The 26,646-nt window shown below is 56.1% G+C and overlaps 1 protein-coding gene and 1 pseudogene across 1 annotated transcript in view; both read right to left on the minus strand.

The window, feature by feature from the left end:
• Positions 1–3,631: 3,631 nt before the first annotated feature.
• LOC116764053 lies at positions 3,632–4,985 on the minus strand (annotated as a pseudogene).
• Positions 4,986–9,075: 4,090 nt separating this feature from the next.
• Positions 9,076–26,646, minus strand: part of POLR1A (RNA polymerase I subunit A) — a 75,738-nt gene continuing 58,167 nt past the window's right edge. Inside the window, 18 exon segments of the mRNA XM_032653025.1 lie at positions 9,076–10,113; positions 10,477–10,641; positions 11,131–11,169; positions 11,172–11,247; positions 12,482–12,618; positions 12,621–12,684; positions 13,446–13,490; positions 13,492–13,740; positions 14,300–14,335; positions 14,337–14,354; positions 14,356–14,412; positions 15,700–15,826; positions 20,518–20,675; positions 21,185–21,320; positions 22,435–22,602; positions 23,679–23,893; positions 24,808–25,029; positions 25,864–26,029. Of these exon segments, the coding sequence (XP_032508916.1) occupies positions 10,013–10,113; positions 10,477–10,641; positions 11,131–11,169; positions 11,172–11,247; positions 12,482–12,618; positions 12,621–12,684; positions 13,446–13,490; positions 13,492–13,740; positions 14,300–14,335; positions 14,337–14,354; positions 14,356–14,412; positions 15,700–15,826; positions 20,518–20,675; positions 21,185–21,320; positions 22,435–22,602; positions 23,679–23,893; positions 24,808–25,029; positions 25,864–26,029 (2,179 nt within the window). The 3' untranslated portion in view covers positions 9,076–10,012.

A 26,646-nucleotide genomic window follows, 5' to 3' on the forward strand; every position in this document is an offset into this window, starting at 1 on the left:
GTTCAGTGGCATGAAGTACGTTCACGTTGTTGGGCACCATCCATCTCCAGAGATTTCTCATCTTACGAAACCGAAACTCTGTACCCATTAAACAGAAACTCCCCAGTACCCCTCCCACCAGCCCCTGGCAACCACCGTTCCACTTCCTGTCTCTGTGACGCTGACGACTCTATTCCATATAAGTGGGATCATACGGTGTTTGCCCTTGTGTGTCTGGCTTATTTCACGTAGCATAATGTCTTCACCGTTCATCCATGTTGTACCATGTATTGAATCATCACTCCTTTTTATAGCTCAGTAATATTCCATTGCATGCACGGACCCCATTTTGCTTATTCATTCATCCATTGATGGATATTTGGGTTGTCTCCACCTTTTGGCTATTGTGACTAATGCTGCTATGAACATGGGTATGCAAATATCTCTTGGAGTCCCTGCTCTGAATTCTTTTGTGTATATACCCAGAAGTGGGACTGCTGTGTCCAGAGGAATTTTTAACATGAAGGACTTTATGTGGGTCAGAGGTGCTGGTGGGCTTCTTTGGGGTCCAGGGGAAAATGCTGCCCACCGGCACTGTAGGAGGAGGCCCAAGACCCCCCAGGTTCCTCACCGCCCCCCAGGATGTCCTGGTTAGGCACCCCTCACCTGCTGCGGGGGAAGGTGGGGCTGCAGGAGCCCCGACCCACCACCCAGGTGCAGAAAGTCTCTCTGCCCAGTTATTTAACCGTTTATCAGGCATAGATCTTGTCCCCCTGGAGTTGGGAATTTCTCCAGGGAGAACAGCCCTTCCCCTCTCTAAGCCTCTCTTTTCCTGGCTATAAAACTGAGGTGCTGGTATTGGCCCGCCTACCTCACAGATTGTCATGAGGTTCAAATAAACTAATGGATGTGAGGGACACGGAGATGCTGCTTCCTGCTGGAGACCCACCCCCCGCTCCCAGGCTGCCCTCCACGCACCCCTCTTGGTGGGTCAAACAGGGACACTGCTGGGGTGACGGTCTGCAAAGGCTGAGGCTGCTTCCACAAGGCCGGAAGAGCCCCCAGGGCTGAAATAGCTAAAAAGAGGACAGCTCAGTAAGATCACTTCCTCAAGACAGTTCTGGGGCAGTGGTTTGCAAATTAGAACATGACTGAGAATCCCCCAGAGGGCTTGTTAACACAGAGAACGGACCCACCCCAGAGCTTCTGATTCGGGAAGGCTAGGGTGGGCCCCAGGAATCTGCTCTCCTACAAGTTCTGAGGCTGAAGAGGTGACTCTGAGGCTGCTGATCTGGGGACCGCATTCCGAGAACCACGGCTCTAGAAAATGGAGGAAAAAAGATGCTTATTTTGAAGACCACGGACACATGAGTTCCCTCCATCCCTCCTTTCCTCTCCCCTCCCTTTCTTGTTTCTTTCCTTCCTCCTTTGTCCAACATTTATTATTAGAGCACAGAGTCTGGCCTGGGTTGACCAGATGGTCCTTGGCTGCCCAGGGCCCAAGGCCTGTGCTTGTGACCAGATGCAGAGGAGTCTGTGTGAGTCAGGCTGCTGGTGGGAGGGAAAATACCATGTTCTGGGCGAGGGGCCAGGCAGCCTTCCAGGCCCTGCAAGAGCCCAGGGCACTGTGCAAGGCCGGGGCAGCCTTCCTCCGGGGTCAGGTGGTGCCCACACAGCATGACACTGGGTGAGGAGCTGGTCTTGGGAGAGGCACCTGATATGGTGCCAGGCCCCACAGCCCAGCCCTAAGGCGCTTGCCAGGCTAGGCCTTCCGAGGCAGGGCTGGAGGAATACCCTGGCGGTCCAGTGGTTAGGACTCCACGCTTCCACTGCAGGGGCACAGGTTCAATCCCTGGTTGGGGAACTAAGATCCCGTAGATTGAGGGCTGGCAGGCAGGCTGAGAGATTCAGTGAGTAGGGGCAGAGGTCCACGGGCACTGGGGCAGCCAGCCCTTGGCCCTTAGATGGCCAGGTTGTGACATTTTTCTTTGAAGGCTCCAGCGTCCTTGTGTCCCACCCCATGACGCATGGTGGACCCTGCAGTCCACCTTCCCAGAGACTCATCCATCAGGCTTCCCTGGACCTTCCCTCTCCTCCCTAATGGACCAGGGTCTCATTCCTCAGGGCCTCCTTTTCTATTTTCAAAGGAGATCACAAACCAATCCGATCAATGGAACCTAATATGGTCCCCTGTGTCCATCATCAGAACCCAACAAAACGCCAGGAGATGAACCGCAGAGGCTCAGCTCCAAAAGGGACACCAAACCTGGGCGTCTTCCCTGGAATTTGATCTGACCCCATGGCATTGCTTTCACCTTCTCCAGACCTATTTCTTCGATCAAGAAATGGGGCCAATAGGATGAGTGCCGAAGGGCTGTGGGGATCGTACCAGCTAGTATCACGGGAATCCTGGGTAACTGGTACCTCTCTCCTCTGCAGCCAAGGGCTGGCCCCCAGGTTCTGAGATTCTTTCTGGTAACACACATGACATATTTCTCAAACTCTTCAAAATTTACCTCCGCTTTGATTGGGACCATAGGTTGGGGTTCTTAGTTCCTTAAGGTGTCTGCTTGCTGTTTATTTGTTCCAGTTTCATCTCGTGAGCTGCCAGCTCCCCAGCCAGGCAAAGCACAGGACCCCCTCCCCGCACCTGGCTGTCCCGTCTGTACCTCTGCGAGGCGCACTCAGAAGGGGTGCTCTCCGGCTGGGGGAGGCATCTGATACCCTCCCGTCTGCCAGCCACACTCCATGTAGGCAGCTTCTGATGCGAAAACCCCTTCCTTGGGGTCTGAGCGGAGGGGGAGGGCACAGTGCGGAGACTGGGAGCCCAGGCTCTGGAGCCCGCAGTCGGGCTGTAGATCCTCAGTGGCCCCACATGTTGACTGTGTCCACGTGTTCCCAGGGAAGGAGGAGCGTAACCGTATCCCTCACTGCCCTGGGTGAGCGGCAGGGGAGGGTGGGTATCCGCACGTGGGACCCAGCTAAGAACAGCCATGCAGGAGCGGAGGGCTCCTCTCCGTGCTCTGCTCCTGACTTCGGGAACTTTCTGCTGTTAGCACGGTCCCTCCAGCGCTATGGAGATGCCGTGTGCAGACCTCCTGTTGGTCCCTCACAGGGGGGAGCTTGCTTTGTCAGTCAATCTCTGTACTTCAGAAGATGCCCAGTGTGGGTTCTGCACTGAATTTTTGGCCTGTGTTATCTCATTTAATTTGGGAAAGGGTGGAAGTATTTAATGCAGATGACAAAAGGTTATCTATATCAGTAAGAAATAAGAGTTCTTCAAAATTGACAGTAAAGGTCAATAGAAACCAACCAATAGAAAATGGGCAAAGGATACAAGTAGACAATTCTTGTTTAAGTGCAAATCAGACTAGCCAATACATGTCTGAAAAGAGGCTCAGAATTATGAATAGGGAATTGCAAGTTAAAGTAACAATGAGAGGCGGTGTTTACCTCTCAGAGTGGCTAAAATTTCAATGATTCCATTTTGTAAAAGAGACAATGTTCCTCCCCCCTCCCACCCCCACCCCCCCCCGGCCCCCATAGATGTGTATGTGGCAGGGTTTTCTCAACTCTGGCACAACTGACATTTCGGGCCAGATAATTCTTTTTTTTTTTTTCTTAATGAATAAGGCAGCTTATTAACCCAGCATCATTTGTTGTAATGCTTCTTGTTGGCAGCTGCCACCTGTCCAGCGATTCTGTCCAGATCTCTCTGTCCCGGACATGTCAGTTTGCAGCTCCCATCTTGGTCCTTTCCCACCATCTTCAGCCCCTCTGGGGCTCAGGGGACCCGGCGGGCCCCACTTTTTGAGCCTGTGCTGAAATGGCTGGGTAGGACACTTTCTCTGCCGTCCCCCCCAGAGATCTCGGTCATGGAGCTGTCTCAGCGCCATGCCAGAGGTACAGGTGCAGTGCTGTGGGAGCAGCTCGCGTGTAGAACCACGGGGCGTGAGCTCTTTGTGTTTGGCCAGCTTGACAGTGTCCACCCATTCAGGGCCTTTCAAGCTTCCTGGACTTGCTGAGGAAGGCTGCCAGGGCTCTGACGAACTCCCGCTGGTTCACGTCTTTTACAGTAACTCCAGGTATCGTGGGGCCTCCGCACTGCCAGCCGGGGGAAAGGAGGGGACAATTCTTGATTGCAGGAGCTGTCCTTGTATTGTAGGGTATGTAGCAGCATCTCTGGCCTCTACCCACTAGATGACAGTAGCAACCCCCCCCCGCTCCCCAGTTGTGATGACCAAGGATGACACTGCCAAATGTTCAGGGGGCAAAACTGTCCCCCACCTCTGCTTGAAAACCACTCGGTATATAGCTAAACATTGACAGCTGCGTATGCTTTAATGAACACTTATTTAATTTTAATCACTATTTTACAGATAAGGAAACTGAGGCACACAGAGGCCAAGTAACTGTCAGCTGAGGACCCGAGATTCCAAGAGGAGTCTGATTTCATAGCTCAGTTTCTTGCCTGAAATGCAGCCGCGCTGCTCAATTACATTTTTGAGGTTCGACTGGTGGAATGTACCGGGACTTCAGATTCATGTTTCCAGGCAAGAACCACGGGCCAGGGAAGGGAAGCCCAGGCCTGTGGTGTCTGAAACTGTCACGTATGAGGCCATAGCCCCAGGGCTGGCTTGGCTCCCTGAGATGACAGTGCTGGGTGGCCAGTCCAAAAAGCATCAGCCAGCAGGGCCGCCTGACCTCTGAGCAGGGCTGACCACCATTTGCAAAGAAAGGCCTAGAGGCTGAACCACGGGGTGGGGGTGGGGGGGGGAAGGTGGAGGAGCTTGGATGGGGGCAGGTGCATGAGGAGGGTGGTGATGACTGGACTCCTGATTCTCTCTCATTTCCCTCCCTTCTGGCATCTGGGCACCCAAGTGCCTCCCTCCCCACTCACTGTCGCACTCACTGTCCCCACACTGCCCTCTCCCTAAAGCCCCGCTACAGCCAGCTGGGTGGGCAACAGCCCTACCCGGAACGGCAGGGGAGGTGGGCGGGCGCATGTTCACGTGATGCCTGGTGGCTTCCTCAACCTTTGGCCGGGTCACAATGGGCTGAATTTCCTGTTGGCTCGTCTGTTTGGGGCCCTAGACCATGAGCTCTGTGAAGGCAGAGCCTGGTGGGCATCAAGATTGGGTGGGTGCAGGATGAGGGAAGGAGGTGGGAGAGGGGCAGTTGCTCAAGGGCTGAGCAGCTCCAGTGACACCCAAGCCCAGCCCCTGGTGAGCTGAGGTGCTCAGCTCTGTCCCCTGGGACTAGGTTCTGGCCTTTCGCTGGATCTGTGAACAAAGCATGGCTGTGAGTTTTCAACTGAACAGAGCTCCTGATTACCTCTCCTGGGAGGAGAGAAGAGCTGCTTAAAGAACTTGAGGGATGATCCTCATTCAATAATTCAAGCTTAGCTTTTTAAACGGAAACTTCTCTTGGAGCTGCTTCTAGAAACACTTGCTGGTTGTGTCCCCTCCTCCTGTCCCTGCAGGTCCCCTGCTGGTAGGAATGTGTAAGTTGAAAAAGCAGTTGCCCTGATGTGCTGGGCTGGGAAGCAGCATCACCACCTCTTTCTTTGCTGAACCCCCAGGAAGAGCTGATCAAGGCATCCTTTGAACCCCACTGTATTCTTGGCACCATGAGAACTTTACCACACACATGCACTCCCGCTTTCTGAAGACAGGGATCAGACCTTAAGATCTTTGTGGAGAAACCTGGCGTCCATGACTCACTTGTCGAGAGGTCAACACACTAATAGGAGGGGATGGTGGGTGGCTGTGACTCGGCACAACATAGGGCTTATTCTAAGTCGGTGATTTTCAACCCTGCTCACGTTAGAATCATGCCCCAGGCTCATTAAATCAGAATCTCTGGGACAGTGGTCCTGTAATCACAGGTTTTATAAGCTCTCCAGGTGTTTCCACTGCACAGAGTTGAGGACCTCTGTCCTAAGTGGACTTTGACAAAGGGGGGGCTTGACGGTGTAGAAATATTGAAATTTTAGACTGTAGCTATTTCGGCACTAGTGACCGAACTAAGAGCCCTATGTAAGTGAGGCAGGAGAAGGAAAATCACACCAGGTTTGGCATACCTGCAGAGCCCAGCAAATCCATCACCTGAACTGCATGGCCCCAAACACGAGCGGCAACTGGTTCGCTCATGCTGCGGTCCAGTGCCACCCGCTCATGAGTGGGTGAAGTCACAGAGAAGTCGCTGATGGACGACTTGTCACCTAGTCAGCTTTTGAGGACCGGTCTTTCCTATTTCAAGAGCATTCTCTGGACTCCTACAGCCCCCAAATCAATCGTAAACTCAAAATCTTAGGGTTGGCAAGCAACAAAGAGACACTTCTTAAGTGGTTCCTAACTCTCTGTAGGTGCAGACCCCCTAAGGGCCCCAGCATCTGATTGGGTCCCGCAACCCAAATCAAATCCACGATGAAATGCCACCTCACACCCATCGGGATGGCATATATACGGTATTTCATCATGGATTTTATTATGTATATAAAACATATAAAACAAAACAGGAAATAACAAGTATTGGCAAGGGTGTGGAGGACCCTTGTGCACTGTTGGAAGGAATGTGAAACGGTTCAGTCACTGTGGAAAATAGTATGGCAGCTCTCAAAACATTAAAATAGAATTGCTGTGTGATTCAACAATTCTACTGCTGGGTCTAAACCCAAAATAACTGAAAGCAGGTACTTTACCAGATATTTGTACACCTATGTTCATAGCATCATTCGTTAAGAGCCAAAAGGTGGAGGCAACCCTGAAGTCCACTGACAGGTAAATGGATAAACAAAATATGGTACATACATACAGTGGAGCATTATTAGTCAGCCTTAAAAAGAGGGACATTCTGATACACGCTACAACATAGATGAACACTGTGGCTATTATGAAGTAAGCCAATCACAGAAGGACAGACTCTTATCATGCCACCTATAGCAGGCAGTGGTCAGATTCAGAGACAGAAAGTAGGATGGCGGTTATCACGGGCTGGTGGGAGGGAGGAATGGGGAGTTACCATTGGGTACAGTTTTAGTTTTGCAGTGAAGATAACTGTGATGATTACGTAACAATGAAACTACTTAATGTCACTGCACTGCATACTTAAAAATGGTTAAGATGGTAAATTTTATGTTATTTTTACCGAAGTTAAAACACAAAAACAAAACCCCACAGCCTAGTTCTGGGGTGGGCACACATGAAGGAACCCACATTTTCACCAGAAGTGGTTTATCAGAGTAATGGCCTATAACAGCCCTGAAAGGACCAGGGAGGCCCAGGGGAACCTACATATACTGTGGCTCCTGTATTTTGGGGGAAGGGGACAGACTGGGAATGGGACAGAGGGCTTTATCCATTCCTTGCTTTTCTTCTCGATTCAGGTAGAAAATGTCTCAAAGACTCACTGGGGTACCTGTGGGAATGCTGGTAGTGTTTTTGATGAGAACCTAGAGAGGGGAGATTTTGTTAGAAGCAAGCAAGTAGGTAGGAATTGATACGCGAAGGGACAGGGTGGTGGGAGTGTACATCCAGGAGCGGTGTCTGGTCCAGCACCTTGGGGTTCTGTGAGAACTCGTAGCTTCTGTGAAGTTTGGGAACCCCACCAATCACAATCCATTCCACTTTGATTAAAAAAAAAAAAAAAAAGATCATTCAGGGGAATTCCTTGGCAGGCCAGTGGTTAGGACTCTGTGCTTTCACCGCTGAAGGTGTGGGTGCAATCCCTGGGTGTGAAACTAAGATCCCATAAGACGCGTGGCACAGTCAAAATAATAAAAAAATTTAAAAAATAATAAAGAAATGAAGTTGGTAAATATTAAAAAAAAATCATGCAGCTTGACCTATTCTCTTCATTAGATTTGACTTGGACCTACTTGTGGCTCTCTCCAAAAATCAACTTTGCCCTCAGAGAGGAGCCTTTACGATACTGAGAATATTCCAAAGGACATGCCATCTTAAATGGCAAAGGAGGCCACCCCCCCCCTCCCAGAGGCTGCTGAACAAAGAGTGGCACTGAAGTGAGCGTGTAAATCCCATAGGGGAGAAAGGGAGTCCTGGTCTGCCAAGATGTGCAAGCCTGGAACGTCTGCTTACAAACCAGGAGTGGGTCTCCAGGAGAGAAACACGCATAGAATGGAGCTGCCCAGGACACGCACGGATGGTCGGGCAGGAAGGGCAGGGGGCCATCACCCCACGCCCAACGCAGGTCAGGGGTCTGATTTCAGCAAGCACGTCGGCCCTGCCCACGTCTGGGGCTCGCTTCTCCACCTCCGCACCCTCAGTTCCCAGGTGGGGCTGAGCCATGACACTCAAGTGCTTACGCCGAGCCCTAGCGCCAGGTAACCACATGCTTATTTGTCCAATGGGCACCTTGTGACCTCCTCTGAAGACCCTCTCCCACAGTCCAGTAGGAGTGGAAATTATCAGGTTATAAATTGGTCCTTTAACACCCAGAGAGCACATCTTCACCTGTGGTGTGGATTCCATCCTGACCCTTCTTCCTGCGCCCCTCAGAAGCTGTCCATAATCCTCTGTACCCAAGCCCTGGTTGAACCCTATTTCTCCTTTTTGTTTTTTTTTTTTTTTGGCCGCGCTGTGCAGCACGTGGGATCTTAGTTCTCCAACCAGGGAGCGAACCTGCGCCCCCTGCAGTGGAAGCGCGGAGTCCTAACCACTGGACCACCAGGGAAGTCCCAGGTGAACCCTGTTTCTGCCAGGTTTTCTCTAGTGTGGGCACAGGACACACAGGCTGGGTTCTGGCATCACGTACCTTGGAGGGAGCAGCATGGTGACTCTCCCCAGGCGAGGCCTCCCTTCCCAGCCCAGACACACATAGCTACCTCCTTCCCACTGGCTTCTGCTCTCCTGGCCTCAGGGCCAGAAGCTGGCTGTGGAAGGGGGACACCACAGGGCCAGGCTGGGGTCAGAGTGGGAGGCTGCCAGGGCTGAGCGCTCCCTCCACGTCCTCTGCCAAAAAAACAGGAAGAGGAATCCGAGACGTGACTGCGCTAATTCCAGTCCCAGGCTCTGAAGTCACAGATGTAGAAACCACAAACCGAAGAGCAAAAACAAAACCAAAAAGCCCGCAGTCTTTTAGACTTTTTCCCTCCCAACAGCTAGTTCCAGTGATGTTTATTACTCAGCCTGACTTGGAATAACATTAGACAAAAATAGAAACAGCGTCTGGTTTTACAAAGCCTCGGCACAAGTCCTCTGAGTTTTCTGTCCATGCCAGGGCCGCTTGCTGCTGGTACCAGAGGTCAAGGGAGCCCGGATGGCCCCGGATGGAGCAGAGCCTGCACAGGGACGCAGGTCGCAGTGCTGGCTTGAGAGCAGAGCTAGGGAAAGACAGCCGGGCAACTTGCTCAAGCGGTGCGGCCCGGCTGGGGATCCAGGGTTTTATGTCTGGGGGTGAGCCGCTGGGGCCCCGAAGAGACCAGCCCCGGACTCAGGGCTGATCTGGTTCAGAAGGACACGTAGCCACATGCCAGCAGGGCCAGGGCTCTGCCCCAGGCACGGAAGCTGGGTGGGCAGAGGTCTCCACCAACCTGTGCTTGTTCCAGAGAAAGAGCCTTAGCGGGGGCCTCTCTGGGAACTCTGTCCCCAGGGGCTGGTGCGGCCAGAAGGGGCAGGCCACGCAGCAGCAGGGCCCCCGCTCGTCGTGAGCCCGCAGGAAGCCTGCCTGCAGTCACTGGCTGCTCACAGCACTGAGACCTCGCGCCCCTACCCTGGGGGCGGCCAGGGCTTCCACCTCCAAGGCCTCCTGCAGCACAGGGGGAGGTCCGGCCGCCTCGGAGGGGCTCGGGGGACTTGGTGGACCTCGTGCGCATCGTGAGATGGGGAGGGGCAGGGATGAGCAATGTAGCCACTTTCCAGGTGAAGCCAGTCCAGCCCAGAGGCCGGCTGCTTTTTGGACCCCCCCCGAAGTCACTGCCGGGCTCTGCACCGTCACCATGAACTGCCCGGGACTCCGGTCTCCCGGTCCTCTCCTGTGACGGGCAGGCCAGGTGGCCAGTGTGCAGGGGCTGCTATCTCAGGGGCTGCTTGAGCTCGAAGAGGCCTGTCCCGCCCTTGACGACCTTCCCAACCACGAGGCAGGCTGACGGCGACCTCAGCTCATCGTGGGATCCTGGGAGAGACACAAGAGTGCTCGTTAGTTGGCTGAGGGAGAAGTCGGGGGTGGTGGAAGGCGATGGGGGGGCGGCACCCAACACTGAGGCTGGGCAGGTGGGGCACCTCCGAGGCCACGAGGGATGGTGCTGAGGCTCAGGGTCTGATGGGAACGAGGCCGCACTGCTCCTGCGTTTCGAAGAGAGGAAGACCCTCTCCCTCTTCTCCCATCTGCTGCCCGCCCCTGCCAGCTGCTTCCCGCAGGGAGATGCCAAGATCTCCCCTGCATGCGCGGCGTGTGGAGAGGTGCCTGAGGGACGAGCCCATCTGCCCAGAGCAGACTCAGGAGAGGGGAGGCCAAGGGCACCTGCCCACGACTGACCCATCATGGTGGCCTGCTTCAGAAACTGGAAGCTGGTCTCAAACGTCATCTGCTGCAGTGGGGAGGAGTTCGACCGGATCCCAAAGCGGTTCAGTGGCTTGTAAACACCCTCGAAGCACATGTAGTCAGCGACCAGGGAGAGATGGCGGGGGTCAACGGCGATGCCTGTCACACGGGCGGCAACCGAAGGGAGGGTTAAGCAGTGACGAGGGGATGATGGCAGCCGCATCACCTGACACAAGGGCGCCCCCCTCCAGCTCCGTCACCTACTCACTCAGCTCCCTAACCCCCGACCTCGGCGGGCAGCCCTCCCTGCCCGGTCACCATTACTACATCTCTCTCCACTTCCATCCAGCAGCACGGGAAGCAGCCTTGCAGGACACAAGACCCTAAATCACTGTTTGCACTTGGGAACTGAAACCCTGAAGGCAGGATGAGGAAGCAGACTCTCCCTCAGAGGCCAGCAGACGAGAAACAGGCTAGGAGGCCTTGGGGACGGGACTGACAAGACTGACCCACAAGGGACTCCCTCTCCACGGTGGTTCTGAGGATCCCCTACGGGCTCCATGCTCACCGTGCCCCTATTTCAGTTTTCCCTGCGGAGCTGGATTGACACCCCGGGACCTCCCGAGCGCCGCCCGCAGCCCCTCTTACCGTACACGGCGAACACATCCTTGATCTCCTTCTCGATCACCGCAGCGCGGCCTCGATGCCGTACGTGCTGGCCATGGCATGGATGTCGTTGGAATAGAGGCGACGCAAATCCAGGACCTGGGGGAGGACGGGGGGGTTGGTTTGGAGGGCCTGGCCTTCTGCCCCTTCCTGCGGACACACCCCGCCCAGGCCGACCCCCCCGCTTGGCTGGCACTCAAGCACAGCTGATGACAAAGGGGGTGCGAGGTGGCCCAGGACGAGTGAGAGGAAACAGTGTAGGCAGAGCTGCCAACAGCACGCTGGCCGGGCCCCAAGGTCTGTCTCATCATCACCAGGGCTAGAGGATGACTCGGTACCTGCTTTACAGTCAACAGGAAGAAAGGTGTTTGTCTATTTAATGGAGAGACCTGTTTCCTAGGATAGAGGCTTCCCCTGGTAGGCGAGGCAAGTTCCTCAGCAGAGACCCAAACGCCTCCCCTAGGCATGGGGAGCAGGGCTGGGCCTGCTGCATGGGAGTCAGCCGGGCCCTATCAGGGGCCTGGGGCTCCAGGTCGGCTGCCCGGGGGGGCCCACAGTGGCTCCTTGCACTGTGGCAGGTCACCCCAGAGGCAACAGCAGAGACCCTGGTGGCCTGCCTGGCCTCGTCTGGACAAATCCACGAGCACGACGCGGAGCTTGGCCTGTCAGTGGCTGGCTCTCGGGAGGCATGAGCCCTGCCCGCTGCGTCCTCCGGGAAAGCAGCCTGTGAGAGGCTCTGGGGCAGAAGGGGCCTTAGTGGGGCAGTGCTGTGCGGGGCGGGGGGTGCGTGTGAGGCCGGAGAGCCTCGCCTGCTTGGTGCGCGCGGACTAGGGAAGAGTGAGCTGGTCCCGGCAACTCAGAATTCTGTGGGGAAAACTCGCGCCCACGGGTCGAGAGCACCTCGGAAGGTTCTGGGAGGCTCAGTGAAGCTGGGGGGAAGCAGGAGAGAGCCCAGAGGAAAGGGTGGGGGAGCAGGCGGAACAGGGCGCACAGGCCTCTGCCAGGCGTGGGGGGCGGGGCGGGGCGGGGCCCCCCCTGCACCCAGGGCCCTCCTTCGCCCGGTAAAGTGAGCAGCCCCCAGGCCAGCGACTCAGAAAACTACTTCTTACGAGTCTACTTCGGGAAGGTTTTAATTTCAAGGAGAAGAAAGAAACTGTACTCAAAGTGATTTGGGAAACTCTGGGTTCCGTAAAGTTAAGCCGGTTCCGTACTGCAAGCCTTACCAGGCTCACGTGCATCGGGGACCCCCGGGAGGTGTGCCGGCAGGCGCAGACGTCGGTTCGGGGACCCTGGGCTGGGAGCGCGAACAGCCCAGGAGGGAGTGGGGCCACGCACCCTCGGCGTACTTGAACAGCTCCGGGAGGTTGATGCCTTCTGTGTTTAAGACGAGCTCCTTCTCGTTCTTACTGTTGGTGGTTTCGTTCAGGAGGCATCTGGTGATGCCCTTGGTCGCGTAGACGACGGCGCTTGGGCCAGGGACACTACCAGGGAGCTCATGTCAAAGTTGACCTTGATGAGAGGGAGTTTCACCATCACCTGCAAGAGGAGGGAGAGCTGGGGCTGGGGAGAGGGCCGCCCCAGACCCGCTGCCCGGGTTCCCCGGGAGATGCCTCCGGAGCCCCACTAGGGAACACCGCGGCCCTGCTGGGGCGAGCGGGTGGCAGGCCGGGCCTGTGAATGCTGGGTGCCTTTCGCGGGCCACACGGCAGTCACCTCAGTCTGCTGAGGAGAAAAGAGCAGAGCAACGTTTCACAGATGTCGGTGAGAACGGTGAAAATCACATCCACTCACACCACCCTTGATATCCTTTCAATCACCGCAAAGCACAACACGTGTCCTTTCGCGGGTGCAATCCCGGTCAAGGCTCCGTACCCACGCTTACCACTTAGGAACCAATGAATCAGACTGAAGGAAAGGACCTAAAACGCCAGTCTGCGTGTAGAGACGTCCAGGCATCCAAGCCACCGAGTCTCTCAGGCAACACTGCCAGTGCTGAAGCTGGGGGCCAGGAACAAAGGCGGGTGTGAGGATTGAAGTGTCTCTGCCGGTCTCTATGACAACCGATACACATCAACACATGTGTTGTGCCGAGGCCTGAAGTACACGTGAAAGCACCCGTAGGGTCTGGGTGGCTCAGATCCCCGCGCAGAGAGAGGACTGGCCCACGAGGGTGTGAAAGTCGAACGTGCGAAGCCATGACCAGGGGACCAGGGGTAGCAGGTGCCACAGCTGTCACCAGCCTCTTTAAGGGACCCGGGGTGGAGACGAGAGCAGCCGGTGGCCGCCCCGGCACTGACCTGGCACCACAGGCCGCCCTGGGTGTCGTACTGGTAGTCCTCGATTGAACGGGTGGCACTCGCGCACGGCCCGCACCCGGCGCTCCACCGCCTCGGCGTCCTGGGGCTCCCGGCTGCGGGTGGGCTTCCACGGCTGTGCCAGTGGGGCGGCGGGGAGCGAGTCCTCCTCGGGGCCTGAGCCCCCCTCCTCCTCCTGCGCCTGGGCCTGGGGAGTGCCTTCCCCGAGGACAGTCCCTTCCTCCTGCAGGTCCTCGCCGTCCTCGCCGTCTTCACCGTCCTCGCTCTCGTAGTCGACCTGGCGGGGGGTGGAGCGCAGGCCGCGTCACTCGGGCCTCCACCAGCCGTTTGGACTTGGCCTGCCCAACAGGCGCCCCTGCAGAGGCCTCAGCTGCTGGCTGACCCCGGCCTCGCCTGCTCCGTCGGCCCGGCTGCCGTCCTCCTCGCTTCCCCTGGGGATGCCAGCCCCTCAGCCCCTAGGCCCCCTCCTCTGAGCTGAGCCCCACCCCGCGCCTCTAGCTCTCGCACCCGTGGAGCCGCTCAGCCCTGCCACACCGCCCTCTGTCCTGGCAGCAACCATGGCAGTGGAGGACCAGTAATGGGCAGGAGAAGGAGGTATTTTCATGGCAAAGACAGGAGGCGGCCCGACTTCCTCCCCTGCCAAAGGCCTCTGGGTCCTCGAATCTGATTCAGCACGCAGGCCACCCGCCACCCCACGAGCACCGCCTTCTCAGTCCACTGGTGCGCTGGGCAGCCCGCCTTGCTTCAAGGCTCCTGATGGTTCCAGCATGACGCACAGGCATGGCCTCATGCACCAGGGGGGTGAGCCCTCATCTGTGACAAAGGGGTCCCCTCACCTCCTCCTCTTGTTTCTCCTTGCGTTTGGCGTCCGAGGGCATCAGCGTCTCCCTCCCTCAGCTTCGGCATCCACGATGTGCCCCTCCTCTTCCTCGTCGCCTTCCTGCTCTCCCTGGGGTGTGGGGATAAGAAAGAGAAAGATGAGCTCTAATACCCTGGTGAATCCATCTCTCCACCCACCACACTCACCCAGCCACCCACCTGCCCACCCACTCATCCGCTCATCATCGTTCAGCCACCTATCACCTTGCCAACTATCCATCTACCTACCTTCCACCCCCCTACCCACCCCTGGATTCCACGCTTCCTTCTCTGCACCCTACATCTTTACACGTACCACTCGCAAAATCTTGCATTTAAAAAAAAGAAACAAAAGAAAGGAAGTGCCAAGGCTTTTCAAGTCATGAAAAGAAGGTGTTATTCCAAGTAATTTTGTTATGGGTGGAGATGAAGAGAAAGAGTTGTCTTGGTATTTTAAAAGCCAAATATTTATACCTTTTCTCCTGGCCTTGGTTCCTAGTTCCCTGTAGTCTCCTTCTGGGTGATCTGAGAATTAAGACTGGGCAGCCTTTCAAAGACATCCCGTGCCCATCTGTGCTTGAGTTAGCCAACTAGTAGACCCCGGGACAGGAGACCTGGCACTCTCTCTCTCTAGGTAGGCCAGGCCCTCATTTTAGGGATGAGGAGACAGGCCCAGTGAGAGGAGATGACATAGCTGAGGTCACCGAGCCGGGAAGGGACAGGACCAGTCTTCGTTGTGGCCCTGTCCAAGCACAGCACAGCCCTACCAACTGCCGGCTCAGATGACACCCAGGGACCTGCCCCACACCGCTCCTGGGCCTCTTGGCAGATGAGGTGCCATCATTCCTGGACTGTTTTGCCTCCACTGGTTTTTTCCCTGGCTCTATCCTTTTTCGTCACTGTAGCCCAACTTCCCGGCTTCAAAATGCCTCTCTGGTCCTTGCCTAGTACTCCGTGGGCCTCAGTTCATCTGGCCTAGGTAAGTCAAAGGCAGAGTGAATGAAACCAGAAAAAGAACTTCCAAGACCTCAGTGGGTACCATTACTTTGAGACTAACCTCAGGAGAAAAAAAACCACCGACAGAGGGGTCCCTGAGAGCAGAGAGATGGATGACCTGGGGCCCTCACCCAGGGCCAGGCAGACCATGCTGCCCGACGTGGCCCGCCACACTCAAGAAGGAAGTGTTGCTTTCCGGCTCTCTCAGAACAGTGGACAAACGCTAAGGTAAGTGGAGAGATGGGGCCAACAGCAGGAAGGGGCTCAAGGGGCACCGAGGATGGTCACAGAGCCGTCCTAGGAGAACTGACTCAGTGGGCCGCCATCCGATGTGCTTCCCAGCCCTGGACCCTCCCAAGGGGCCCTCAGGGGACTCGCTCACCCGACTCCTCTCCGACTCGCCTTCGTTGTCTAGATCCCGCTGGGTAGCTCTCCGCGTGTTTACGCTTCTGAAAGCTGATGCTTTACTATTCTTCTTTCTGATGGAATCCATCAGAATTTTAAAGAATCTGAAACGAGAAGAAAGCCACGCAGCCCGTTCAGTACCAGCACCTCCATTCTCCCCTCACCGTGGGGACAGGATGCTCTAAGGATCTCACACCCGCCCAAGGTGATGCTGGGGACCTCTACAGGAGGCGGAGGACCCTGCCTCTCCCTTCAGCTCACTTTTCCCCCTCCTGCTGTTTCTGGGTGGTATGTGGCGCATCGGAAGGAACACTGCTCCACACCCAATAGGCCTGGACTGAATACGTGCCTTGCCATTCCCAGGGTGCATGGCCTCGATCACCACAGATGGTCTCCTGAGCTTTACCTCTCTCGTCCGCAAAACGCGGATATTAATAGATACCATGCAGTCTTGCTTTAGGGATTAGAAACAACCCCACATCCGATACCTGTCATGGGGCCTGGCAGGCTGGCTGCTCAGCAAGTGACAGTTCTTGGTGCTGTGTGGTGGCCGTCTAACTAGGGTGGCAGGGCCTGCAGCGGGAGAGGGGAGTCCAGGCCGGCCGGGACGAAGGCCGCCCCCAGCCCGCCGCCTACCGCATCTCCAGGAAGTGGCACTGCTCGGGGCTGGCAACTCCTGTGTCCTTGGTGTGGGACCCCCGACAATTTGATAAGAGAACTAAGATGTGGAAGAGCTTATCGGGATCTCCAAGGTGGTGATAACTTACTTTGTGGCAGTAAATCATGTCGACAGTTAGAACGAAACCAATTTAAAAGGACCAACTAGAGGCAGAGCCCAGAGGACCTTTCCTGGCCCCTGGGTCCTTCCCTCCTGAGTTATCTATTTCTTGCTTCCTCTGGGCCTCACCCTGTCTCCCGCCCCCTGCTCCTTTCTTCATATAACCTCTTGCCCGTCTTCTGCATCAGGCCATAACAGCACATCAAACAGCCTTCTTTTAATTATATAAAGTATCAGTTCCCCATCTGCCCAGCCAGCCTTCCTGTGTTCTCCGAGCGCCTATGATGGGCCCACCATGTACCAGCCCTGAGGGCAAAGCAAGGATGAAAAGACAGGCACTTAGAGCTTTAACTGGAGAAGCAGGCAGGTCAGATGTTTACTATTTTGTTCATTAAAAACAAAAGACTGCTACTCTCCCTCCCCACTATTTTTTTTCCCCCAACGTTTTAAAGTTGTACAGGGTTTTGGCTGAGCTTCTACCCTTGGCAGAAAAAAGCCTCCTCACCACCAATCCAAGAAAGAGCCTGGTCACCAGGTGCTGTGGACAGAGACCAGAGGGCCAGACAGGGGAGAAGCCCGGCTTGACTTTAGAAAGATACGGTCCACCCGGGAGGAGGGGGCGGAAGAGATGTTTCCGAAAGGACAGGCTCCGGTTCAAGTCTCTGTTCTGCCAGAGTCTGGAGACAGAGACAGACGAGGGCCTTGACCCCGCCTGTAAGTGCTGGGACCGCCCCTGCCCCACGCCTGAGCCTGCAGTGCAGACTGCAGGGCGCGAAATGACACGGATGGGCTGTGAAGCTGGGCTGCCTCCGCACACAGAAGCTGCTTGTCGCCTCCCTCTGCTGTGGGGCTGCCGCCCTGGCCTGTCCCTTCAGGTGACATCCCCCCCTCTGAGGCTCCCTTGCCAGCACTTCAATCCCCGCAACTGGCCTCAACCCCAATCCCCCACCTGCTCCCACCCCCTGCACGTGCATCGCCGGGCTTCTGTTCGGGCCATGTGCGCCGCCATCAATTTCCCCAGCCTCCCATCGACCTGCTGGAGCCGCGCCCAGGCCCACGGTGGGGTCTAAACACAGATGGAACCCCCCAAGAGACCTTCCCTAACCACCCCCGGTGCAAATCCTTCCTACCCTGCCTGCCTCTTCTGGTGAACAGGACCAGTGCAGAACGTGACAGAAGGTGAGAAAGGAGAATAACCCCCTGAACGGTAAGTGGCAGGCATGTCACCTGTGTGCCAGAAGTTCTCCCAGGGGTACAAAGAGTCTGCCCTTCTGTGATTTTGCCCAGAGCCAGGAAACCGGAGGCCCACAGTGACCGCTCTGTGAAGGTCGTGCTGTTTGTCCGAATGTGGCAACTGAGGGGGAACCGGAGGGGGGCAGCTGCACAGAAACCTCCGTCCCACATAAGTAATTACCAGCAGGGAACATGACCCTCGGCTGTTTCCGAAAGTGCCTGCCAACAGCTCCACCACCTGCTGTCTGCAGAGTCAGACTCACAGAAGCTCTGGCCTCAGACTCCTGGCTTGGTGTTACACGGCTGGGGACCGGAGGCCGTGGAACTCACACACCCCTGCCACCTAGCTCGGTACTCCTGCCGCCTCACCACCCCGGCCCACCTTCCAGATCATTTACACACACATCCAAAGGGGTGGGCGCCAGGACAGATATTGAGGGGAGCTTCATGGCTTCTACACCTCCATCTAGGGAAGCGCCTCTGTGTGTCTCTTTTTTTTTTTTCTCCAATCTGTGTCAAAAGAGTCTCAAGATCCCACAGCTGGGACAGAAGCAGGGAAGAAAGGGAGGGAAAAGGGTGGGGAAGAGAGAGAAAAGGAAGGGAGAAAGGAAAAAGAAAATGCTCCCGGCGGAGGGGGGGGGGTCCTTTTCTGAAGGCACACCCCCATCCCCGTGTGGTCTCCAGGGGGCCTGCGTGAGGCTGCTTCGCTGCCCAGGCCTGGCAAAGGCAGCCCAACCACAGCCCCTTCCACGTGCTGCTCCCTCTGGCCCCCCTGCCCAAGTCACAGGGCAGCTCCACCAGGCGCGACTGCACATGGCTTTGTTCATCACAGGCTTTCAAGTACACGAGCCAAATACAAAGAAGGAGCTGACCAAGTCTGTCACCACCGGGAAGAAGCCAGGGCTCTTCCTTACCAAGAAGAACTTTTAAAAAAGTGATGAATTTTCAATTCCCCAAGGCAACGTAAAGAGAAAGAACGCTGAGCACAGCCTGGGGCACGCCTCAGGTGACCTACTTGCTTGGCAGGCCCACACCTGAGATGCAGAGATATGGGGCAGGTCGCAGACTCCGCCCGCTCCTGGTAATTCTCAGGAGGCCACGTGATCCGAATTCCGATTTCTCAGGGAAGGGCCGCCTGGCCGGCACAGACAGCGGCACGCCTGGGAGTGGTGTTCCTCCCGGTTAATTAATGAGCCGGCAGCTGGGGCACAGACAGGTCTCCTGCGCTGTGACCCAGCACCCCGAGAGCACTGGGCCTGCCTGATAAGACGAGCCTCCTCCACCCAGGCGAAGAGCGACATAGGTGCTTCCGAGGCCCAGCAAGCTCCCCCGTCCAAAGGGCTGAGTTCACATCCAAGCTCATCTACCACAACACCCGCCATCCTACATGCCACCTGCTTCGGGGGCCAGGCTGCAGCCAGTCCACATCTTCAGGTGAGGGCAGAACAGGGCCCATGGCAGGACAGTCACTCCCTCCCAGCCACACTGCCCTGGGGCCTAGCCTGTGAGTGGGCATCACTCAGTAAATATTTGTGGGATGACTGAGTGCACGGACGTCCTGCCTCGACTCTGCCTTCAGTTCTCTACTTCCAAGCAGCTCCGGAAAACCTGAGGGCTGTTCTAGACTCAAGACAGTGGTTAGTGGTTAGTGGTCCGTGGCCAAATCCTGCTGACATATGGGATCTATTTCAGCCTCACCAGGCTTTTTTTTTTTTAAATTAATTAATTAAGTTAGTTAGTTAGTTTTTTGGCTGTGCTGCGTGGCATGTGGGATCTTATTTCCCTGACCAGGGATCGAACCTGTGCCCCCTGCATTGGAAGCACAGAGTCTTAACCACTGGACCACCAAGAAGTCCCCTCACCAGGCTTTTAAAAAGATATGAATTAGTTGCCAATGCTTACAAATTAGAGAAGATTTATCTATAAAAAGTAAAAGCAAGTCAACAGCCAAAGAAAGAAAAAGGAGAGGCGGTTTTCTTCTTATTTTTCTGCATCAGAAGGTCTGGCCACCCTGGCCCACGTCCCTGCCCGCTTGAGGCCGGTGATGCGCTCTCCAGCCGGACGGGGGCCCCCAACCTGCCTCACCGGCCTTCTCACCTGCCGGCCCCGCAGCCATCTGAGTCTGCGCACCGCGATCCAGGGTCAGGTGGCCAGTCAGAAGTGCTTCGCTGGCTCTTCCCGGCTCCTCCCCAGCCCCAATATGACCACCATCCTACTCCTGCACACTCAGCACTGTGGCCCGTGCTTTCCCATGGCCAACAGTGACTTGAACTGGAGAGAAAATGGATGTTCCTTCTCCCCACCAGAAGGGAACCAGGATTTCTCTACGAAGCTGAAGGTAACCCCAGTTATAGATCTGTGTCCAAGAGCAGCATGCCGTCAGCACACTGCTCCTTCCTAGCAGAATAGAAGTGTATCGGGAACCGCACGTTAACCGCAATTAACACCACGCAGGAGCGTTGTTAACCGCAATTAACACCACGAGCTGGCCTGACATCACAGCAGCGCCACCGCGACGGGGCTCTGCTCTCTTTACGGTACATGAACTCCTCCATCTTAAAGCCTACAGAACCTGAGTACACGAGACTCAGGGGGCAGAGACAGGAATGCGGTTAATGCAGTCATACCCAAAAGCCACGTGAGGCTGCAGGACCTGTTCCTTTTCTAAACACCTCCTTTGAAAGAATCATTCGGGCAAAAGCACCCGGTCTCTGGGAGTCCTGTGGCCAGAAGCCCTCAAGGTCCATGACAAAGTCAAGCAATAAGCACGGCCTGAGTCCTGACCTTGTTTCCATGAAATGCAGGATGTCCCCGGGTCTCAGGCACTTTTCCTGCTGGTAGTACGCGTGTGGCAGGAACTGAAACCGCAGCTCGTACACCCGGAACTTGTTCTGTTTCTCCCCCATAGAGAAGGACTCCTGGACATCAATTTTCTCCAACACCTAGAACCAGATTGACAGAAACCAATTTGCCCAAAGCCTGGGACTGAGCATTACAAGTGGGTTATGGGAAAACTGAGAGTTTGCAGGGAGGGGGGCTGGGACCACAGGCCAAAATCCCAAAGAAACTCCAACAAGCTCTGCTGGTGTAGATCCCTCGGGGGGTGGGGAGAGAGACCCCCCCAACCCTGTAGGCACACCTCCAGAGAACAGCCTGAGGCTGGAGGGGGCAGGCTCCAGCGGGGCTGTTAAGCTGACCCAGAAAGTGTCCCGATTCTTAAGGCACGAAGAATGCTGCAGACCAGTGATTACCTTTAAGGCTTCCTGATCCATCCCTGCTTAGCACCTGGCAGAGAAAGCCTCCCTCTCACTGGGTGGAGTCTGAGCCAGGGTCTGAACAGCTGGCAAAGGCTGTTCTGCCCAGATGGGAGAAGAGTTGGGAGGACGGATGGGAGGATGCAGGGAAACGCCTGCAGCCAGCCTGCAGCCCTGGGTCCCAGGGAGACAATTACCTCCCCGAGGCACACCCTGGTGAGCTGCTTCTTCAGGCTTTTCACTTTCTTCAGCGCTTTCTTGGTGTTGAACACGGGCACACTCATCGTGGGCGTCTTGATGTTGGCGCTGGCCACCATGAGAATCTCCCTCAACCTGTCACAGAACAAGGGCACATATGACCGTAAGAGGTACCCGGATTCTTTACTTTTGCGAGGCCTTTCTCATAAAGATGTCACAGTTCTTTGAAGATCTGCGAGACCACAGGATCTCGTGGGGGAGATATGCTGATCAGGGAGTCCCAGCTCTGGCCCTGCGTGTGACAGCAAGGGACTCTTCTGTCAGCTTTCTCCACTGGAGCACGAGCTCCTCAAGGACAGGGCTGTGTCTTCTTCCTGTTTCCTATCACCTGTGTCTCGCATTACAGCGTGGGTGCTTACTGAACGAATAAGAGATGCAGGGAAGGGAAGCAGCGTCTGCAGCGCTCCCACTGGGCACAGGGACCATGGCTAGACCTCGGCCATGGCTCAGTCAGCCTGCAAAGCCCGACTGCACGGCGCACCCCGCCCTCCTCCCTCCCACAGGAAGCTGGGGAGCCTGAGTCACTCTGCTAAAAAGTAGCCGGGGGCTTCCCTGGTGGCGCAGTGGTTGAGGGTCCGCCTGCCGATGCAGGGGACACGGGTTCGTGCCCCGGTCTGGGAGGATCCCACATGCCGCGGAGCGGCTGGGCCCGTGAGCCATGGCCGCTGAGCCTGCGCGTCCGGAGCCTGTCCTCCGCAACGGGAGAGGCCACAACAGTGAGAGGCCCGCGTAACGCATAAAAAAAAAAAAAAAAAAAAAAAAAAAAGTAGCCGGGCCGGGCAGGCGAGCCTGATCTCTTTTCTTTCCTCTCACCCAGCGGCCACCATCCTGCAAGGTGCGTACTTTTACCTGAAGGGCCAGGGCCCCTTTGGGTCACGTTCTAGGTGAGTGGTGCCCCCGAAGTTGGGCAACCAGACGGCCTGACCCCGGGAGTATGTAGTTTCACAAGCATCTCAGGTAACTTGGATACAGGAGTTGGTGGAGAGATAAATGGAGATGCTAAGAGGCCTGGGCATGGATCCAACCACAGAAGCCCATTGGGCTCTGGAAATTCCAACCCTGACCCCTGCTTTGATGACACTCTCTCTCTCTCTCTCTCTAATGAAATGACTTCCTCCCCAATGAAATGACTTCCTCCCCAGGAGTGGGCTAGGACAGACCCAGCCCCTGCACCCTCGCAGTCCCTCACCTGGGAATGCCCAGGGTGACATTCATCTCGCCTCTGCCGGCAAAGTGGAAGGTGTTCAGGGTCATCTGTGTGGAGGGCTCCCCGATGCTCTGTGCGGCCAACAGGCCCACGGCCTCTCCCGGGTCACACAGCGAGCGCTGCCACTTCAGCCGCAGAAGAGTCCTCAGCCTGGAGATGGGGCAGGGGACAGCAGTAGTCAGGGGCGCAGACACTACCTGCCCGTCAGGAGCTGTCAATGCCACCCGCCAGCAGGGCACATGGACCTGTTACCTCTCCCTCTTTCTGGGCTTGTTTCTTCCTAAACAAATGGTCCTTCTAAGCCTTAAATTCCGGCCAGTGACCCTGAAATGTCCTAAATGACACAGCACAGAGCCCAGCTGGGTAGCTGAAGCTCTAGATGTCCATGCTCGGACTGTTCACGTTCACCCTGAGAATGTCACGGAACTAGTGAGCTCACTATTCACGTTTCCCCTTGTTAATTCTTTTTTTGCCCAGTAGTTGTGACGGCTTGGAGAGGGCTTAACCCGCCCTCTGTACAAACTAGGAAGAGGTTCACTGAGCAATTATGGGGATATGGGGGGGGGGGAGGTGGGAAGGGGGTGCTTACTTTCTTAATTAGTGCAAACGGCTACAGGCTACATCGGAAATGTGCGCGCTCCACAATTTTGTAATTCACTAACCCTTCTTCCTAGGAATGCCGGCCCTTTTAGAACAGCCAAGGAACACTGTATTACCCCGGAACATAGGACAAGGAAGCGGCTCAACAAACAGCGACTAAACGGGACGTTACGTTTGAACACAGAGGAAGGTAACAGAACTACGTTTCTATGCAAGTTCTTTTCAAAAGTCAGACTTTCTGCTGACCTGATGTGTCTTCTCTCCCTACTACGTCAAACCAGTGAAGGGTTGGCAGCTTCTGACCAGCTTCACAGGGTTGGCAGCTGCCGACCAGATTCCCTGATTCTCACATAACCGTGCCCACCACACCACACTCAAGAGAGGGGCCACCTGTGCAGGGCTCTGTCCCCAAAGAGCGCTCTTCTCCGTCGTGGCCCAGATGGGGGGCGCACTCCTGCCTACCTGCTCTCATCCGTCCCACAGGCCTCAGGGCCTGCAAGGCGCCCTCTGTTTCACTTCCCTCCTTCTTGCTGGGGTCTTGAACCCAGGAGGCTGCCAGAGTGGGCGGGGAAGGGCCTGAGGAGCAGATTCCCCCTCTGTGTGTGCTGTGCAATCAATGTCATTACCGGTCCAGAGAGAGCTCCGCTTTCTCGTAACTCCTCTCTGCTTGAGCTGCCCACTCGCGACTGTAGTCATCCACCTTCTTTTCAAATGTTTCTGACACTGATGCAAAGTAGGTGTCTGGGCGCCAGACAGACAGACTGGGGTCAGGACAAGGAGACGCCTTCTTCTGGTATTTCCTCCGGCTCTGCTCATCTAACTCAGCCCACATCCTCAACATCTGAAACGAAGGATGGGCCTCAGCTATGCTGGAGGACACGAGGAATAGGCTTCTCTTCCTGGGATGCCCAGTAAGATAAGGCATATCAGAGGCACTGGCTTCAAATGAGAACAGGGGAAAGAGACAGAAACCTGACGGCAATGAGAAGGCCATCTTGACATCTGAAACACGGAGAAACCGAATCCATCCCAGGGCGCGCTGCTTTACCATGACTCTACAAGCGATTCGTCCTGGCCCTTCAAGCACAGGCAGGGTGACCACGTTAAGTTACTGTCCAAACTGAGTGTCTTGTAGCGTAAAATGGGGCACTATTAATAATACTACTGGGATGAGAGGCAAAGCCAGGGCTGTCTCAGGTCAACAAGGACACAGTCACCACAAGCCAGGTGACTGTGCTGGATCCCTGTTTGTCCCCCACCCAGGCTTTCACACGCTCGATGCCCCAAAGCTGTCCCACAGCAACTGCTTCAAAGCGCTCCCCTGCCTCCTGGCTCCCAGCTGTGCTTGGCTGATGGGAGGTCCCAGAAGCAGAAGGGGATGTGGGAGGAGAGTGAGGCTGGGCATTCATCCCCCGCCCTCTCTAATGGATCTCGGAGCCCAAAACTCTTTACTGAGGGCTCCTGTCAGGTGGCCTCTGCCCACGGCCACCCTCTCCACTCCTGGTGACTGTTCATGCCTGTGGGGGGCAGGTGGGAACCCAACTTTCCAGCCCTAGTTAGTTTCCTGGAACCCTGTCCACACCTCTGTAAAGATTCCCTTCCTTAAATCCCTATTTGAGTGCCATGTTTCCTGACCAGCACTGAATGAAGCCAGATTTCATGACTGTACCTTCCACTGGGAAAACAACTCCTTCCTCATCCCCTCAACCCCTGACTGATCGCCCACCCCCACCCCCCACCGAACCCCAGCATTACCTGGTGAGTCTCAGGGCTGCGGCCGTTCTGGTTTGCGCCCTCGAGGTTCAAGGCTTTCACAGCTGCTTGAATTTTCTGGGAATAATTCAAGAAGGCGCCTTTTCTCAGCAGGGTGTTGGAATGCTTGCTTTGCCATTTTTTGATGGCTTTGAAGTGGCGGAGAGCTTTCTGGGGATCTGCTCTGGATAAAACTTCATGGAGGTGCTTCGATTTCATTATCACCTAAACAAACAGACCACACAGACAAAACCAAAGAGATGAGGGCGTAACACAAGGGCCACGTCACACAACTTCACAGGATGGAGGTGGCCCGTGTGGAGCCCTCACGATGCCCCTGGGGGGTCTGAGCGCCCACTGCTAACCAGGGCCCTCACTCTGTGCCAATCAGACTTGGGAGCTGGTGGTCTCAGGAGCTGAGGTCACGGGGGAGAGACCATGACACTCAGAGTCCCTCCAGAACACGGCACCAGGATGGGAAGGAGCCAACCCCGGAGTACAACCTTCAATTCGACCACCTGCTTCATGACCTTGGACAGGCCATGTCAGTTTCAGTTTCCCAATCTGTAAAACAGGGTGAGCTAACGGTGACGATCGCTCTTGGGGCAGTAAGGTGTGGCATGAAAACCGCGGGCTTGTGTGTCAGAGGGCCTGGGTGCAGACACAAGCCCTGCCACTCACCAGCTCATCACTGAAACCCTGACACTCAGCTACCTTGGCTGTAAAATGGGCAGAGGGCCACCTGCGTCCCCAGGCTGCAGGGAGGAGGAAGGGAGACAGCAGCCATGGTGCGCTCTAGTTTAGGGCCCGGCACAAGGCAAATGCCCCACATGGTGCAGTTTTTCTAGATGTATGCGTGCCTCTCTGCCATCTCACGGGATGAAGCACACAGAGGGAGGGGCTCTGACAAGGTCAGGCGTTCCAAGGCATCGCCTGGTGCTTTTGAACTCTTCCCACTCTAGTTTTCAGCGGCCACTCTGAGTGGCAAGGCTCAGGGCGGGAGGCCCACCGCACGGCCCCCGCCCCAAGACCCACAGGCGCGGGGAACCGGCACAGTACCTCACAGTTGCTGGCGAGGAAGGGGAACTGCTTGGGCTGCAGGAACTGTGTCTTGGGGATGTCCAGGCCGTCCTCTCCATACAGGAACTGCACCACGCTGCCGTCGCTGTCGCGGACTGTCAGGTCATACTGGACGACCAGCCCCTCCAGGTGCTTGATGACGCACCTGTACAGGGACCACTGACTGGCTCAGCGCCCACCGGGCTTGCCACCTCCCAGGGCAGCCTCTGATGGAGCGGATGGAAGGCAGAAAAGGGGACTGCTGTCCTGCAGCCAGGCAAGCCCCCAGGACAGGCTGGCTCCCGTGCCCCAGGCTCTGAGCTACAGCACCTCGCGGCCAGGGGCTGCAGCCACGTGTCCTGAGGAGGTTGGCTGCCCCGCTCGACCCCGACTCCCAGCTCCAGCCCCAGCTGCTGGGACCACTGCCTGCTCCGTCGCTCCCTGGCATGGCAGGGCTCCCCAGGGACCAGTGTCCTTAGACCCAGGAGGCAGGCAAAGCAGCGGGGTTGTCTCCCCATCCAATGCTTCTCTCACGCCATTAGTCCAGAGACTGTCAGGGACAAAGGGGACCTTAGGAACTAAATGCTGACGTGGCAGCCCTAACCCGGTGCCTTTTTTCCTCAGTGCTCCCAGCGGTCAGCTGCCGCCCTCAGCCTGCCCGCCTCTGCGGCCCTGGTGCTGGCCTTAGCTTACTTCTCTGGCCACCCTGCCTTGGTTTCTCCTCCTGCCACATTCAGAGGGGGTCTCCTAGGAGCCACTGGTCCCCTGAGCGCCAAGGGCAGA

This window comes from Phocoena sinus, chromosome 13 (assembly GCF_008692025.1).
Source record: "Phocoena sinus isolate mPhoSin1 chromosome 13, mPhoSin1.pri, whole genome shotgun sequence".
Classification (NCBI taxonomy): domain Eukaryota; kingdom Metazoa; phylum Chordata; class Mammalia; order Artiodactyla; family Phocoenidae; genus Phocoena; species Phocoena sinus.